General features: G+C 39.3%; 1 protein-coding gene across 3 annotated transcripts in view; it reads left to right on the forward strand.

Moving 5' to 3' along the window:
- L3MBTL4 (L3MBTL histone methyl-lysine binding protein 4) overlaps nt 1-18,440 on the forward strand; it is a 368,508-nt gene that overhangs the window by 12,475 nt on the left and 337,593 nt on the right. For all 3 annotated transcript variants that reach the window (XM_047090320.1, XM_047090321.1, XM_047090322.1), the window contains exon 2: nt 8,369-8,423. In XM_047090320.1, the coding sequence (XP_046946276.1) occupies nt 8,369-8,423 (55 nt within the window). The remainder of the gene's footprint in view (nt 1-8,368; nt 8,424-18,440) is intronic.

Here is an 18,440-nt window from a genome sequence, read left to right on the forward strand (position 1 = left end):
ATATAAAATACTGAATAAATACTGGTTCCCATTCTTTCTTTTCTTCTGAACCTTTTAAAATCTATGAATCTATATCTGATTATTGAAGTAGGAAGTTTGAGAAATAGAAATATGAGACATTATTTGTTCTCTAAAGGATCTGAATAAATCTGAAAAATAAGTTTATTATTATTAGAGAGAAAAGAACTTATAGGGGGTAATGTGAGACAACTAACTGCTTATACACATTAGTGTTTGTAGGTACATTCAACCTTCAGGGCCAGGTAGAATCATTAGAGGCTCATGTATAGACTTTGAAGGGTGAGGAGTACCTAAGATGTCCATATTTAATGCTTTATTTAATTTATTTAACAAATAAAATTTAATGCATATTTAATGCTATTGTAACAAATGGTTCTTACGTCCAACCTGGTAAAAAAAAATCCAATTTGGTAAGATGCAATATGCGAGAGTATAACTTATTTGTGTTTTAACATCTGGGTGCTATCTAGGCAACTAACCTTGAGAGATAAGGAAGTTGAAAGGTCAGAGGAGGGATTGTCTGGGCCAAGAAAGCAGCATGAGTAAAGGTATGGGGTTGGAAGCAAATATGACATATGTGATAAATGACAAGATTATAATTACTTGTCTCATTGAGCAGATGTTGCTGTTGGCAGTTTTGCAGAATGAGTGTTGGGCTGGGGGTCAGAATATTTGGATTTCAGTTTTTGGCTCTGATGATAATTATTAGCTCTATGACCAAGGATAAGTCCTTCACCAGGCTGAGCCTCAGCTTTTTTATTTATAGAACCAGAGTCTTAGATTAAAAGATCTTAAGGGTCTTTCCATTTCAGTGAGTCTAAGATTTGGTACATAATGAAATAGCAAGATGACTAGGATGGACGTGAGTGGTTAAGCTTAGAGAGTCTTGAAGATAGAGCAGAGGAAGTTGTACTTGATATTGTATCTGCTGAACTTGATATACGTATTGGCAGGAGGGAGCTGTGGTTGGCTTTTACTTGGGCATAATGTAATGAAATTATTTTGTAATATCCTTAATTAGTGAGAAAATGTTTAGGGTAAGGTTACATTCGTTTCTTAATCTTCAGTAGTACTTAATTTTTTATCATTTTGTTGCCCTACACATGACTGATATACTAGTTTGCATCAGCCAATAGAATGCATTTATATATGGGGGAACTAGGTGCTCCTGGGTGGCTCAGTCGGTTAAGTGTCTGACTCTTGATTTCTGCTCAGGTCACCATCTCACAGTTGTGAGATCGAGCCCCATGTTGGGCTCTGCACTGCGCATGGAGCCTGCTTAAGATTTTCTCTCCCTCTCCCTGTGCCCCTCTACCACCTCAAAAAATATGTATGGGGGAACCATAGAGAGGAGATATTTATAGAGCTATTTTAGATTTTTTCTCTTTGATTTTTTATAGACATCTTAGCAGATACTGTTTTAAATATGCCTGGGATTCCCCCCCCTCCCCTCCTCCCACCCTGCTCCTAGCTGGCCCTGAACAGGGCACATACCATTTGTAAGAATTATATCACAGCCTTCCTCCTCGGAGTCTAGGCCTCTAACATGGGATTTTGTTTTTATTCAGGTAGAGTGATGCTAACAGACCCAGAGATGACTGCCATTGAAAAATAGTTTTTGCTCACAATGAATATTGAATATTTGAATAAAATGAGATCATTTCCTTCTCTCTGTCTCCATCTGAATTGCAGTAAAGCAACGAAAAATAATCCTTTTCTGTTTTTTTATTTTATCTGAAAGGTTAATTTCATTTGTCTTCAATTTGTCACCCACATTGAATCAGAGAAAAAGAGAATTTGAAAAGTGGACTTGAGACAGCAAGTGAAATTCAAATGGTAGTTTGTTACTGGAGTCATCGAAGGGGATTTCAGTGTTTTCCACTGTCCATGAAACCAATAGGTGTCATCCTGTATTCTTATGGGAGAGGAATAGTGGTTGCTGGAAAATCCTCCAGTGCTCCAGGGACTGGTCTGAGGGTGAAAGAAAGGAAGGGGCAGTATCTGGAAGTTCCAGGGCAAAGACTTGAAATTGCAAACCACATATCAATAGGTGAAAATCTTTTGTTTTGCTTCCTTGATTGGAATTCATAGACAGGGAAATGTCGACACTTATTAATTAGAAAAGTCACTGTAACTTGTAGTAAAAGTATATGATGCATCCGGGTCCATCAGGAGGCAGCAGAACATGAAGCCTTTTGGTTATTATCTCACCTCATCATCCTCTCTTCCAAAATGATGGATTTTAAATTGGTGAATGGAAATGCACCATAGCAAGACTTATTTTATGTTCCTTAAACCACTCTCTTCCCTTTTTCAGAGCACTTTTTTTTTCCTGAAGCTTTATTTTCAGTTTTCAAGAGTAAAGTTTGAAACCTGAGAAATCACAGTAATGGTTTTATTTTTCTCAACTCATACTGATTTCCTTAAGTGTTCTGCCTGGGAAGATAAGGAAAAGTGCTCATTTTTCCTTTCCTTTTTAAAAAAATTAACTCTCTAGTCATTAATAGCAGTGTGGATTTATTACCTTAATGAAATAATTAGTTAGCTCAGACAGAAGCACAGAATGTTAAAACTTGCAGGAGTTCCTGTTGCAGGAGAATATTTGGTCCAATCCCTTTTCTTACAGACAAGAAAAAGTAGGTGCAGATAACATATGTCATTTGTTCATGGTTACATACCTCTTTGTGGGTGGGATTGGAACTTGACCTTGGGTCACCTGACCCCAAATTCAGCATTTTTCTGATCTATTTTAAGATATTAAATCCTCTTTTATTTGCAAAATTTTCCAAAAAAAATGAGGTCAGTGTATCTTAAGAGAAATATAAATTTATTCTTAAATACAAAATGGTGACCTTTCATATATATGTCTACATATCTATAACCTGATCCATCCAAAAAAAAAAAACATATGTACATAAGGAGCTTGGATAATTTAACTCTGAAGTGAGAGGTAATGTTATTTTTGGGAGGGATATGTTTCTTCTATCTAGGCAGAATTTCAATAGCAAATAAAGAAGTGTGAACCAAACATCCTAATCCACTAACGGAGTGACAGACAGCATATTATATATTTCTTTTTATATTTGAATGATACAGTGATTATAAAAATGCTTCAGTAGCTGTTGTGCTCACATAATCAACTCTTGAATACTATTTCTTGTTACCATTTCAGTTTTTGCAGTAAAACCTTTATGAGAAGAGACTGGTGTTGTTTCAAATTATGTAAATTTCCTGTGTATTGAGTGGGTAAAAAAGGATGAAATTGGGATAAAGAACTGCCATAGAAAATTAGACCGATTCAGTTAATCATTTCACATGCAGTAGAACAGAGGTAGATAGGATGGCTTCTCTACTCTCACCCTCTGCCTGGAAGATGGTGGCTGTACAGCTCATTCTGTGGTCCACAGACCTTCAGAAGTGTCTTCAGCTGGGGCTTGTTGGACACTGGTAATCTCAGGCCGTATCCCAGACCTATAGAGTCAAGATCTGCATTTTAACAAAATATCCAGGTGATTCATATGCATGTTAAATTTTGAGAAGCTCTAGGTTATAGTATGTTTTATCAGGATGCTACTTTATTAATTGCGTGATAACTTTGGATGTGAAATCTACCAGGTGGAAAAGTACTTGCATTCATGCCTTCATTCAGCAGATATTTGTTGAGCTAGACTAGGTGCCAAGTTACCTTTTGGGGATGAAAGATGGTTGAGACTGTGCCTTCAGTAAGTTCCTCAAAGCAGGTGAGTCCAATAAGACAGATGATAGGCCCAATAATAGAGATTTGTAGAGGGAATTTCCAGGATTCAGTAGGTTACCCAGTTTAACATGGGCGGAGAGGGGAGGAGGAAGTAAGAGCAAAGAGACCTCCTTGTGTTAACTTCTAAAGGATAAATAGGCATGTATTAGTTTTCTATTGCTGCTTAACAAATTGCCACCAACTTTGTGGCTTAAAACAGCCATTTATTATTACCTCACACTTTCCATAGGTCAGTCTTCTAGGCATGAGTTAAATGAATTTTCTGCTTGGGGTATCGAAGGGTAAAATCAAAGTGTTGGTCTGGCTGAGATCTTCTTGGAGCTCAATGGCCTCTTCCAAGCTCATATGGTTGTCAACAGAATTCTGTTCTTTGTGGTTGTAGGAATGTGGGTCCTGTTTTCTCATTGGCTCTCAAGCAAGATCCAGTCTTAGCTCCAAGAGGCCCTGCACAGTTCCTTGTCATGGGGTCCTCTCACTGCATGGCAGCCTGCTATTTCAAGGCCAGAGATCCTCCTGCTTTAGTCAGCTAGTGTGGAGTCATATATTGTAATGCAGTTGAGAAACTGACTGTCCCATCACCTTGGCATATTCTTTGGTCTAGAAGTAAGTAACAAATTTCACCCCTGTTCAGGGGAGGGGATTCTACAAGGGCATTGCTCATTAGGGTCATCTGAGAATCCGCAAGGAGAGTAGCTGGTGGAGGAGGGGGTGTGGGTGAAACAAAGTGCAGAGTGAGTTTGGGGAACTTTGGGCAGGGGATAAGAAGAGGTTCAGAGTGTAATGATGAATTCCCTTTGGTAATTACTGAGTTTCAAGAGCTTGTAAGGCATCCAGATGAAGCTGTGTAGTGGGACTTTGGATCTGCAGGTTTGAAACATGGTGGGGGGAGATGTGGATCCATTGGTCATCTTGTCTGTGAGACTGAGAGTGGGTTGGCAGGTGTCAGAGCGAACAGAACAGGGGGTGGGCAGGACAGAAAGTCCGGAGAGCAGTGGGGATGCTTGCACATGAGAGGCATGAAGGCAGGAAGGCAGAGGTGAGGCCAGAGTGGTGCATGGAGAACAGGCAGCTGCAAGGTTGTCGCAGTGGGGGTGAGAATGTATGTCATAAGGAGCTGGGGGGACAGAAGAGTAAATGTGAGGCTTCATTCTTTCCTCAGTCAGCCATTCAGTAGTAAATGCCTATCAGATGATGGGTTGTCAGTGAACAAACACTGGGTGTTGTGTTTCATTTGCTCCTTAAAACCCAGTGCATTTCCTGCCATATAAGAGTAGCTCAATAAATTTGTTAAATAGGTAATTAATTCAGTTAGTGGTTTAAGATTGTTCTCTACTCTCTCTCAGAATTCTTCTTTCATCAGAGATTCTGTTCATTTGAGATATGTTTCTTCAGTCAGTAAACACAAATAGGAAGGCTAACTTAATTTTTATTAAGTCTGGATCCATTTCAAGTCTGCAGCTTGAAATCTGGCAGAATAACTGTGACGGCTACCATGGAGAGTCTGCCATGTGTTACAGGCTGCAGTCAGGTTTTACCTGTGGATCTCTATTCCTTGGAGCAATTCAGTAAAGAAGTTAAGATGATCTCCAGATCACAGATTAGAAAACCGAGGCTCACAGAAATTAGGTCACTTGGTCAGCGTCATACCACTGGTAAGGTGGATTGGGGATGAACCCTCAGATGCCTGACTCTAAAACTTGAACAGAAGGGAACTCGCTTATTGTGGGTAAACGCTAAACAGTCTAGGAATCATATTAAAACACAAGGCTGTCATAATTAAAACAGTGTGGTACTGCTAACTGAAAAGACAGATAAACAAAGAAACAGAAGAGACATGCCAGAAGTAGGAGCAAATGCACATGGGAGTTCAGTATATTGTCCATACATGTTGGGAGAGGTGAAGGGCCACTTGGGCGAAAATACTGGATGTTTACTTCACACTATATCCTGGCTCAGATTCAGATTTATCAAAGATTCAGATGTGAAAAAATAAACCGTAAATGTAATAGACATAAGCAAAGTAGAAGGTTTTTATAATTTGGGAGTGGAGAAGGATTTTCTAATGATTATTCAAATTGAGAAGCCACGAAAGAAAAGTTTGTAATTTCATTTCTTAAACAACAAAAATCCCTACATATTAAAAAATACCGTAAGAAAAATGAAAAAGACAAATGACAAACTGGGGAAAAAGAATAATGCATCTCATAATGTAGACAAAGGACTAATCTTCCTCATTTATCAAGACCCAAAGATGAGCAATCATTCCAACAGAAAACGGACTAAGGATGTAAAAAGATATTTCACAGAGAAGGAAATACAAGTGGCTTTAAATATACAAAGTGATCTTCAGTTTCTTCATAATGTAACAAACGCACATTTAACTGTAGTGAGATGTTTGTCACTCGCCGTCTTGGCAAAAATCCAAAAATTTGATAACACACCCTGGTGACAAGGCTGTGGGAAAGCAGGCACTGATCCAAGGCCTGTGAGACTGTTGAGTGGGAAAGCTCGTGTGGGGATTGGCAGCAGGAAAGCAAGAGTCTCTTGACTGGCAGTTTCACTCCTGAGAAGTCATTCCATAGATACCCTTGCACATATGCAAAATGACATACGTGCTGGTTTTTCACTGTAACATTATATGACTGGGGGAAAAAAAGATTGGAAATAGCCCAAATATCCATAAATATGGAACCAGTTAAGTAAATCATGAAATATCCATTCAGTGTAATGCTGTGTGGCTGTGAAGAACAAACGAGAATGCTCTTCATAATCTGATAAAGATCTCTGAGGTATTTTGTTAAATGAAAAGAGAGGGAAAAAACTGTATTATGATGTGCGACCTTTGTGCATAAAAGCAAGACAATAAGAACATATATTCATGTTTCTTTGTGTTTTTATAAAGAAAACTTTACAAAGACATATTAGATTCTAATAACTGTGATTTCCAGGTGGAGGTGTTATGAGTTGGCCAGAGTGGGGAGGATGGGTGGGAAAGTTTTCACTCTATTTGTTTCTCTGTATATTTTTACCTTAAGCCATATGAACTTAAAAAACAAATTATATGTATAGAAAGATACCAAGCTTTCACAATCAATTGTATCTGGCTGTATCAGCAAGTGGCAGCCTGGTGTGCTTACCCATCAATAAAGAAACATTAATCACATATCTCAATACATGTGGGTTATTCGTTTATTTGAGAATTGTATGATTTACTATTACTCAAATTGTATTTTGCACCTCAAAGCCATAAACCAAAAAAGAAACTAAGAAAGTGTCATAGAAAAATGAAATCAACGCTATTTATTTTAACAGTTACAAACAAGTTTGCTCTCATTAAAATATTAGCAAGCATGATTCTTTTTTGAAAGCTTGGTTCAAAGCTTTGTGTTGGCATTATCTGAAGTCTGTTTTTTTAGGTTCGGTTGTAATGGTTGTCATAGCCGGGATCACTGGGTGTCCTGGTTTGTCTAGAACTTAGGGCTTCCCCACATGCAGGCTTTAGTGCTGTGGCTGTGTCAGTCCTGGGAAAACTGGGGTGGTCAGTCACCCTTGTCATAGCTTAAAAAGACATGTCCCAAGAGTAAACAGGCCTAATCTGAAGAAACGATTGTTAGCCAAACCTGCTAATCATGACACTCATTTCTCAGCACCCCTGTCAGTTATGTGAAGGTTTTTGTGTATTTCAGCTGCTGACTTTTCATCTTCCCTGATGACAGTTTTTCTTGGGAACTAATCAGAGGTATTGCATATTTATATTTCCAAAAGTGAGTTCAGAGCCCACTGAAACCCTTCATTTGGAGGATTTTAAAATTGGGAAACTCTGCTCCTCAATTTTTAAGTGTATAATTATGAGTTTGAATGGGGGGCATTCAATGTTTATGACTACAAAATTGTGTAAATGAAACACATTTCTGAGTACCCACTAACAAACGCTCTTTGTTACTGTGAGTATCTTTCAAAAAGAAGTTATTCCCTTAGTCTTTGTTAGGTGGTCAGCCTTTCTTCGAGAGTTGCTGTGAGAATGTCTGATGAATTGCTTGCTCGGTGGAGAGAAGCTCTGCCATGGTCTTTTTGGGCGCTTGTATTGTTTGTCATATGCAGTCTGGGGTTTTTTCAAAGGAATCTTTGAAGTCATTTGTCTCTTCTCTGGAGGTCAGTTTGGCTAAAATTAGATAACGTTACCTTGACTGAGCCTTAATAAACTGTCATAGATGCCGGTAGGCTGAAGGAGGCTTGGCTGTGGTGTGGGACTTGACTCTTCCATCAGCCTGCCTCTGGCACAGTGTCACACACAGGCGGTAGGGAGGCGTCCTTATCAGCTTCCGTATTAACTGTTTTTGAACCTTACTCTCTCTCATACTTTAGCCAGAAAAGAATTAAGACAGTAATAGAGGATTCCTGCCATGTCCAGATGGATCATGGTGTGCCCTCTGAGGTCGCACACCCAGCTGAGGGCATTGGCTACTCATGGATTGTTGCTGCCTTTACAGTGCTTTTCATGGTTTGGCTTCCTGCACACAGAAGAGTTCTTTCTGGTGTGTCTAATATGTATCCAAAAATATGGTCTAAACCACATTTTCTGTGTTCTAGGAGCAAGCTGAAGAAGAAAAGAAGCCCAGGGATGGTGCCACCCCATTGAGTCACGGTAATCATGACCATCCCTTACAGTTTTAGTCTGTGAACAACAATGAACAACTTTTAAGTGTAGTTTTTGTTAGGTAGCTTTCATTGTTTTAATTTTGTTTATTTCAGTGTATAATCATAGTATCATTTATTAACATTGTGTTCCATACCCCTCTGTAGACCATCCTAGTCATCTGAGATTTTCACATAATATACATCAAGAAAAAGTCTGAAGCTCTGATCTCGTTTATTTGCTTTTTAAAAATGCTTTAAGTAAAATAACTTCCGATTTGTAAACCTTCCCAGAGAACAAGACAATGGGAGATGCTACTTAGTTTATTATAATTCTTTGTTTAAGCTCTTCCCGGAGTAGTTTAATCTTCTAATGATTGCATCTGTGCTCTTCCGTTGAAGTCATGTTTTAGAGGAGGATGCATATTTGCTCTAAAATGAATATCGCTCATTATGGTTATTAATACATCAATAAGTTTTAGATAACAACTTTTTAATATTCAGCTAATTCTCTAATGCTTTAAATTTAAATCAACAAGTGCAGATGATATTTTCCTGGAATATATTTTCCATTTTTAAATTTTCTGTAAAATGTAGCTGAATGTCCAATATGTGTGCTACTCTCCATGGGAAGGAAGCATATAAATTTGATAAGTCTTTTCTAATGATCTTTTTAACATATGTTAAGTATTTGTTGAGTGAGCTTTTTAAAATAAACAATGACAACAACTAAAAATACCTTGAAAAAATGACAAACAAAAATTGAGGTTTTTAAAGACCATTTTATATTGCTTAGTTTAGGGACAAAAAATTGAAAATTTGTGATCTTCCATCTAAATGCTTTTAAAATAAAAGTTGTTTTCTGCTATAAGCAAAATATGCTGCTTTAAATTCTTTTCTTCTGTCGCCATCAGCCAGACCCATCATGTTCTTTGCTGAAAAAGCAAAATAGAATGCAGTAATTTGGTAATTATGTAACTTGATGTTCAGCTCCATTGAAATACACTTCACTTATGCAACACTGGAATTCTAGAAATAAATTTGGACTCTACCTGGCCCTAACAGCGGGGCTTTTTTAAACATTGTTTTTTTTTCTTCTCAGAAGTAGGTTGTGATTTATTATGTTGTTGTTCTCCTCTGCTGCTGTATTTTCACACGAATGCAAATTGTTTTAGATTCTCTTATTCCATGGCTAAAACAGTTATTCTAGAAGAAGAAGACGCAGAGTTAGGCCAACAATTTAAGAATGTTCAGCCCTTAAAACTAAGATTTTTTAGTAATTTAGTATTTATAGTTCCATTATAGCCGAATATATATTTATCATAAATAGTTTTTCAGTTTCAATACAAAGTGACTTTTTGCTGTTGTTCTTCCATTGTCAGAGTTGTTTTTATGGGTAGTGGTCCATTCTCAAAAGTTTCCCCAGTGGTTTATTCTTCTCAAATCTGAGGTTGTTGCTGTTTGCCCCAACTACTGAAGTTAGCTCCATGTTTACAGGAAGGATGGGATTTGGTTTGTGCATACAGATGCTACAGACTGCTAGTTGAAATGCAAATTGAATTATTTGAGAGGCTTTTGAAGTACCACTTGTAGTGGGATGAAGGAAACCATTCCCTAAATGGCCTATCATCTTCATATTAAAGTGGGGATTTTCCTCCCATAGTTTCTGGACATTGTTTAATTTTTTCTGTAGGCTACTTACAAAACAAAAAAGATTTAGTCACTTACCAGTTTCTTAATAACACAAGGAAAGCAAACAAATGTACACATGCACATTTATATGTGAACAGAAAATTGTATTGAAAAATAAACACTTAATTCTTAGTCCTGCTTTTACAACAAGGAAGGCATTTCCTTGGAAATCATTACCAAATCATTTATAGAGTGCCCAGTCTGTGCCATTAATACTGACTGCAGTGTTACACGGATGATGGAGCGTTGGTTCAGAGGCCATTTGACTTATTTAGGGTAAATAACTAGTGAATGGTGGATCCAGGATTTGAACCCACAGCTAGCAAGTTCTAAAGCCTATGCGCTTTCTACTTTACCTGTTACTTTAACATTCTCCCTTTGTAGCTGCTAACACAAAGGTAGAGAAAATGAATCGTGCTTAGAAATGGGATGGGAAGAATAGCTGCTAATAATTAAAGTACTAATGCTGTCTCGTATAGCTCTTTGTGTCCATGGGAACTAGCTGAACTAGATTTTTCCTGACAGTCATGCCCTGAGATTAACTTTTTTTGGTTCTTTTGGAGACTTTCTGAGCTATGTTATTCCTGGTGATTGAAAAAATTTGGTAATTATATTGGATATATATATTGGATATATATATATAGTGGACAAACCACTAAGAAAAGGTTTGTCTCGGTATTTGTTAATAATTATGTATGATTGGGGCGCCTGGGTGGCGCAGTCGGTTAAGCGTCCGACTTCAGCCAGGTCACGATCTCGCGGTCCGTGAGTTCGAGCCCCGCGTCAGGCTCTGGGCTGATGGCTCAGGGCCTGGAGCCTGTTTCCCATTCTGTGTCTCCCTCTCTCTCTGCCCCTCCCCCGTTCATGCTCTGTCTCTCTCTGTCCCAAAAATAAATAAATGTTGAAAAAAAAAATTAAAAAAAAAAATAATTATGTATGATTAAAGGTATAGAAGTAGTGTCGTCAATCACTGTGTAATCCCAGATGTGTACATTTGAAGTCTTGAAAATAAAAACAACTCATTTCTTCAGTTGGACAAGTGATCTGGCTTTTCCCCTTCTAAATTTTTTAAAAAAGTTTATTTATTTAGAGAGAGAGAGAGAAAGAGAAAGAAAGAGAGAGAGTGGGAAAGGGGCAGAGAGAGAGGGAGAGAGAGAAAGAGAGAATCCCAAGCAAGCTCTGTGCTCCTTGCTGAGTCTGATGTGGAGCTCAGTCTCACAACTGTGAGATCATGACCTGAGCTGAAACCAAGAGCTGGACGGTTAACTGACTGAGCTACCCAGGCTCTCCTCCCCTTGTGAATTTTAAGTGCTCTTTTTAGCTACTGCTAATACACTTGTTTAGTTGAGTGTTGGGGCAGTGAGGTCTGTATAAACATAAAAAGAGTAGAAGAAATTATGAGGGAAAATGACATGTATACACATCCAAATCAAACTTTGTAAATCAAAGAATGTCATAATAAAAATTAAAGTGGAAATCAAGAAGGTTCATACACACAACAGATTTAGAAAAAGTAATGCACTAAGATCTCAGCGCAAAAACAGACAAAGGACATGAACAGGAATTCATGGAAGAGGAAATAAAAGTAGCTAAAATATAAATGTGTTAAGTACATTTAGTCTTACTAGAAGGCAAAGAAATACACATTTAAATGTAATAATGAACATTTCTTAGCCTTCCAATTGACAACAGTTACAAAAATGCTGATCCTGTTTGCTGATGGGCGGGGGGCGCTGCCAGTACACTGCTCTTAGAAGTATAAGTTGTTCCATTGTTCTGGAGGACATAGTGATGGCATTTATCAAAAGTGTTAAATAAACATTTCCTTCAGCTCAGGAACTCCATTTTTTGGAATTTCTCCTAATGAAATAAGCCATCCGCATTGAATTTATGCATATGATATTCACTGTAGTACTAATTACAAGTGGAGAAAAGTTGGAAATGACCTAAATGTCCAACAAATTTGGAGTAGGTAAGACATTGTGGTACAACTGTGTGTAAGCAATTGTGTGGTCACTTCAGTGCTTTTGGAAAAAATTAAATTACACGGGAGTGAAAGTTTATGATAACATACTAAGGGGGGGAAAGCTCAGGAGAGTAATCTCAGTGATGATTGAAAAAAAGCACATATCTATGGAACAGAAGGAATGACGTGTTATAACGATTATTATTTCTAAGTTGTGAAATAAAAGAATGCTTCCTATATTTTGCGAGTATTTTTTTTCACAATTAGTAGGTAATCATGGTACAGTCAAGCAAATATTGAAAAATAAATTCCTCAAAGCTTCAATTTATGGAAAGAAGGATGTGGTTGGAATGTCTGCTTTTGGATTTCTTCCTTTTTTTGTAAGTAAACTTGTCATTTTGGAATAACTTTAGACTTGAGAAAGATTGCAGAAATAGTAGAGCTCAGTCCTTTGCCTAGTTTCTGCAAACATTAATATCTTACATGACTGCAGGACATTTGTCAGAACTAAGAAATTAACAATGGTACGTCACTATCACTAAACTTTGTACTTTATTCAAATTCCACCAGTTTTTCTACTAATGTCCCTTTTCTGTTCCCAAATCCAGTCCAGAATACCACTTTACATGATCATTGTGTGTACATTTCCTTTACTCTGGAGTCTTGTTCTCTGTGACTGGAAGTCACCACCAGCAGTTCCAGTCTCTTGAGAGAGACATTGTTTTCTCACTTGCTTTCAACTCATCCTGTCTTCACCATCTGGCATCTATGCTCAGCCATCCCCCACACACTATTCTTTCCTCCTACACCAGTGCCCCACAGACAGTTGCCAACATTTTGTTGATTGAATGGAACGAGGGACCTCCCAAAGCAGCGGAAGCTTCCCTGCTCTTACTTCTCTTACTTTTTAGATTTCACATCCCCTTTACAGCTGAATTCTTTGTTCCTAGGCGTTGAGTGTGCTTCCTGTCTAGGCCCTTAATCTGTAGCACCATCTTTGACCTGGACTCAGTCTAGAGTCCTGGAGATATCCTTGACCCCTCCTTCTCACATACCCACACGTTTCCTAAATAATTACCAACATTTCTCTACTCGTCTCTCTTGATATCTTTTAAATAATATCTCTCAACTTGAGATGACCCTACTCACTTTTCAGTGGTTTCACATTTTTACCCTCTCTGAAGTGAGAGGAAATGTACTGCTTTTACCCTCTCTTACCCAGCTAAAATGTATCTGAAATTCTGTTAGTAGAGGGCCTTGTATCCTTTCTCTAGATTATCATTAGAGGCCTCTGAGCTTCTGGAACTTGCCAGGCACCTGCCACTGAACTCTGCCTCTCCCCGTTTGGCTTCAGCCTAACAGAACATGCAGTATAGACCTTGCTGTCTGAAGAACGGTTTCTTCTGCCTGGAGTCTTCTTTTTCTAGCCTAATCCAAGTAGCTGGATCCTTTCAAACCTCATTATCTTCTCTACTTTGCTTATTTAGTATTTTTCTCTCTATTCTGTTTTCTCTCAGCATATCCTCGGGCATTTGGCTTTTAAAAATTAGGTTATATAATATGCTATGTCTCCCACTTAAATTTGGTGTTTTTTAAAAAATCATGTAATCCAGCCAGAGGATTTATCATTTAGTATACTGAAGTAATAATTTACTAGAGCTCTGAAGGATTAATTAGCTAAATGGCCTGAAGAAGAATTAACACAGCTTCCAAAAGTGCTTAACTTACTTTCGGAGAGTAGTTTTGGTGCTGGGGGATATGGTTCATTAAATGTGATTCTAAAAGATTCAAAGATGGTCCTTTGAGCATTATCCCCAGAGTCTGTTGTTAGAGTAACTAGTTTACTTCCTAGGTGTAATGACGGAAGTACTTTCTTGCAATGGAAATAATGCCCACATTTTTAAAACTTTATGAGAGGTCTGTTTATTCCCATCAAGGTACTTCCTTACCTAACAATGGACAGCATTCCATCAGAAAAGGGAAAACCAAATCGATTTTACTTTAGTCAGTTCTTATCTTTATAGATGGCATTTACTATCATTAAGTGCATAGTTAAATGTTTAGGTATTTGAATGCTTTGAACCTACAGAATTACATTTTCACTGAGCCATGAAACTATCACTCAGAGATAAGCAGGGGATTTCTTTGTAACTAAAGTACTTTTTTGGGGGGAAACTTTAGTAAATAAAACACATCCACATGCACTTCAACAAAAATACTACTCTGTAAAAAAATTTATTTGCTCTTGATAGTGGTTTATTAGTGAGCTCATCTTTGAACTTACCTAATTAAGTTACCAAACATCCCCTGTAAGATTCTGCCACTCTGGGTGAAGAGGCAGGAGTGTGAATATACACTGTCACAGAGGAAAGGAGCACATGTGTCAGTAGATGGTACCAGTGACTAGAACTGTATAAAGCACAAAGAGAGGGCAAGGGCCTACATTCATAAAACCTGTTTTATAAAGACAGTTTTTATGGGCCGTGTTGAATTCTTTAATATATGAAAGCAGACATCATATTAAAATTTTTACCTCATTAAAGAACTTCCTGAGGAAGCCTCCAGATTATTTATGTTCTCAAACTGTCCCACAGAGGAGCCTCTACTACTTCTGTTATTAGAGGTCCCTGGTGGATGATAAGAGTATTGAACTCTGGGAAGGGGACTGAGTGCCCTGACTTTAGATTGATTAGGAAAAGAAAATGTCACAGAGCAGTACTTAGTCCCAGTGGGGGTGTCTGGGAAGCTTTCGAGCTGTGCAGGCCTCGTATTTATAGGGAGGGCCTGGTGGTGGTGGGCCACCATCAATTAACCAAGCAAAACACCCCATCATCTCCTCCTGCAGGACCTATTCTCCTCCTTCCTTGTTCTGTTCCAGAGAACAGAACCAGAGACTTTGGTTTAACCAAAGGACTCTTTCCACTAACGTGCTTTGCTGTTTTAAAGCATGTTTGATTTTTGTTCAGCATAATTACCTTTCGCTACTGAGATTAAAGCTGCTACTTTGGGGGCATTTCAATACTCGTTTGAACCTAAACTGTTTCATGTGAAATATTTAATTTGGACTATGGGCTTATTTGCTGACATGCCCGTGTTTAATGACTACTTCATCTCCCTGTGCTCTCTCAGCACTACCGAGTGAAATTCTTCTTTTCTTAAATACATTTCTGAAATATTTGGAACTATCTCAAATTTACAGAAAAGTTGCAAGTACAGCTCAGAGACATTTTTTCTTTCTGAATTATAGAGTACCTTACCAGCTTGGTACCCCATCACCTCCAAATACTTTAGTATGTAATGTCCTACAAACAAGATCATGCCATGCACAACCATTCAGGGCAACCATTCAGGGCAGGAAGTTAAAGTCGATACCTTACTGCCATGCAAGCTGCAGACCCCATTGAGGTTATACCCGTTATCCTGACAATGCCCTTTATGGTGAAGGGATCTATTTCTGAATGCAGATTGCATTTAGTTATCTCTGCAGTCTCCTACGTCTGGACCAGTTCCTCACCTTTCCCTGGACTTGACCTTGACACTCTTGAAGATCACAGGCCAGTTATTTTGTAAATGTTCCCCATTTTGAGTTTGTCTGATATTTCCTTATGATTAGATTCAAGTTGTACATCACAGAAGTGATGCTTTTTTTTTTTTTTTTCTCCCTGGGCCTCATGTCAGATGGCAGACAATTATGATTTGCCCCATTTCTGATGATAACTTACTTTGATCCCTTGATTATCCTGGTGTCTGCCAGGTTCCTCTACTGTAAAGTTACAGTTTTTCCTTTGGAATTGGTAAGTTTTATAGGGAGAGAATTAGAAGCTGTAAATATTCTGTTTTTCACCTTACTCCTCCCCTTCCCTCCCCTTCCCTCCCCTCCCCTCCCTTCCCTTCCCCTTCCCTTCCCTTTCCCTTCCCTCCCCTCCCCTCCCTAATTTATTTATTTCAATATGGACATAGAGTTTCTTACCTTATATTCATTGGATTTTAATCAATTCCTGTCACTATTTTGGTGCTCAAATTGACTCAAGTTTGGCCAGTAGAAGCCTCTTCAAGTGGTTTTGGTGTCTTTCTGATATGTCTGTGTTATTCTTTGAGCACTTCCATATTTTGTGATTCAAGTTGTTTTAGGCTCATCTTGTATTCTCCCTGCCCCAGGCCTTGAATCAGTAATATCTCCAAGGACCTCTGGTTCTTCTTCATGGTTGGGGTTAAGTGTGTTCATTCCTAACAGGTTGTCATTACTCCCCGGCCCTCTCAGTGGACAGAGGTAAGGAGTGTCTCTTTGTATGTTTATACACACACATCTACATACATACACATTTATACACATAATATATGTCTACACTCACCCAGACACACATACACTTCATGTTAGTTTTTTGTTTATATCAGTCTCTCTCTGTATACTGAAATTGATGCATTCACAGTGATACCTCCACTTTCATTCTGATCCCATAGGATTTATTCTGGTTTTCCCTTCATGTATTTGAATCACAGTTTGTGACAGTGAAAAACGTGGCTCTCGTTATCTTTAGTATATTTGCTAAATCCTCCTCTATGTAATCATTGTTGCCACCCACCCCTCCCTGGAATGTGTGACCACCTTGTCCCACTCAGGCTTCACCATCCTGGACTCCCTCCTTTTCCCATGCCGCCTCTTTGAAGGACACCATTCTCACCCTAACTGGGCTTTAGTGCTGTGCACCAGGCTGCCCATCCAGAGGGAGTCCTCCTTGCCCCATTTGGGCTCTTGTTCTTATTATAGTAATTCACATTAGCCTCACTTTTGGTTTCATGGAAGAAAGCTTTATTAATTATAAGGGAAAGGGAACATATGGATTAAACAGTTACAGTAAACATAAAGAGGAAGAGAAGTACAGAGAAGAACAAAGAAGGGTTAATACATCAAATCGGGTACTCACAACATCCAGCCTTCTGGCCGGGGAAGCCCCTGCGGTGACCAGCCTGGTTGGAGTCCTGATTGAGGGTCCTGGGCAGAGCGTCCTCCCTTCAGGTGACACTTCCAACAAACTATTCCCACCAGGGCAATATATGCGTTACCCATGTGTGATTTATGGTTAGTCATTAAGTGTGCCTAAGTGCAGCCCTGAGCAAGATTTTTTTTTTCCTTTCTGTTTCTGTTCTCTCACAATCTTAGGAGCCTGGGCATCTGCATATTTCCCCTCTCTCCCTGATCCCTTCCAGGGGCCAGCCTGGTCTGGCTCAGGGAGGTGAGGCAAGTTAATCCCTCTTGGTGTCAGGAATAAAAGGGCCAATTCTGATCCCAAGGCCAGATATGGAGCACAAGCCAACTAAGCCCCTCATGATCGTGTGTGTGTGGCTGTGGGCAGAAATGCGTGACAAATCACACAGACAGCTTCTATAGGGAATGGTTCTGACTCTAAACGCTGGGTAAGCTTCCCAAATGGATGCCCTCAACACCTTGTTTAGGACTCCTCCACCCCCTGCCCCATGCCATTTGCACCCCTCTGTGGTGACACTCCCTCACCCTGCCAGGTTGCCGTACTCTGTGCTGGACTCCTCCACATGTGGGTGTTTTCCTTATAGCCCCTCACCTCCATCCTCCCATGTGGATGCCTGCCTTGTTCTGCTCACATACAGCTTTAGGACAGAATTGTTCGGTAGGGGAAGGAAGGGACAGGCAGCAAGAAAAAAGAAGGGAAGAAGGCCAGGGGGATGAGAAGAACATGGTGCCATTCTTGAAGAGAGGAACCAGAGAAAATGAGAAGCACCTGAAGTGGAGAAAAAAGCAAACAGACTGGGTGGTGAGGAGTTCAAGTGGGGTCCTGCTTACGTCTCCTGGCTGCCTGTCTCTCCCTTCCCGGTGAGGGCCACGTGTCAGCGGGTAACGGTCGAGGCTCCTGTACATCAGAGTAATTGAGTTGTTAACAATCAATCATCTGAAGGGTTCCACCATTTGTGTGCGTGGTACTCTCTGGTCTCACTGTTTGCTTCAGATCTGCGTTCACTTGTGCCCTCATTCTTCTCCCAGCCCTAATGCTGACCTTCCTTCATTGCATTTGGATATAATTCCCAAACTTGTGAAGCACAGGGGAGAGTCAAGTATGACCGTTGTGTTTTGAGTCCCTATGCCTGGGACCAATGTGGTACCAATATGGATGTGATCCTGGGGCTTCCAGAGAACGCCTGTGGATTTCCCTCAAAAGCCAGAAGGAGATAGGAATTGGTAGTGTGTTCTTGCTGCTTTGCTAAAGTTGTTAGCTGTTTTAGTGTTTAAGTGCAAAGCTGCATTTGTACGGTAGTTCCCCCCGCTTTTTTTAATGTTTATTTATTTTTGAGAGAGAGAGAGAGAGAGAGAGAGAGAGCGAGCGCCAGGGAGGGACA

This window comes from Lynx rufus, unplaced genomic scaffold (assembly GCF_022079265.1).
Source record: "Lynx rufus isolate CCGP_SWC_20201006 ecotype Redwood Valley unplaced genomic scaffold, mLynRuf1.p SCAF_29, whole genome shotgun sequence".
Classification (NCBI taxonomy): domain Eukaryota; kingdom Metazoa; phylum Chordata; class Mammalia; order Carnivora; family Felidae; genus Lynx; species Lynx rufus.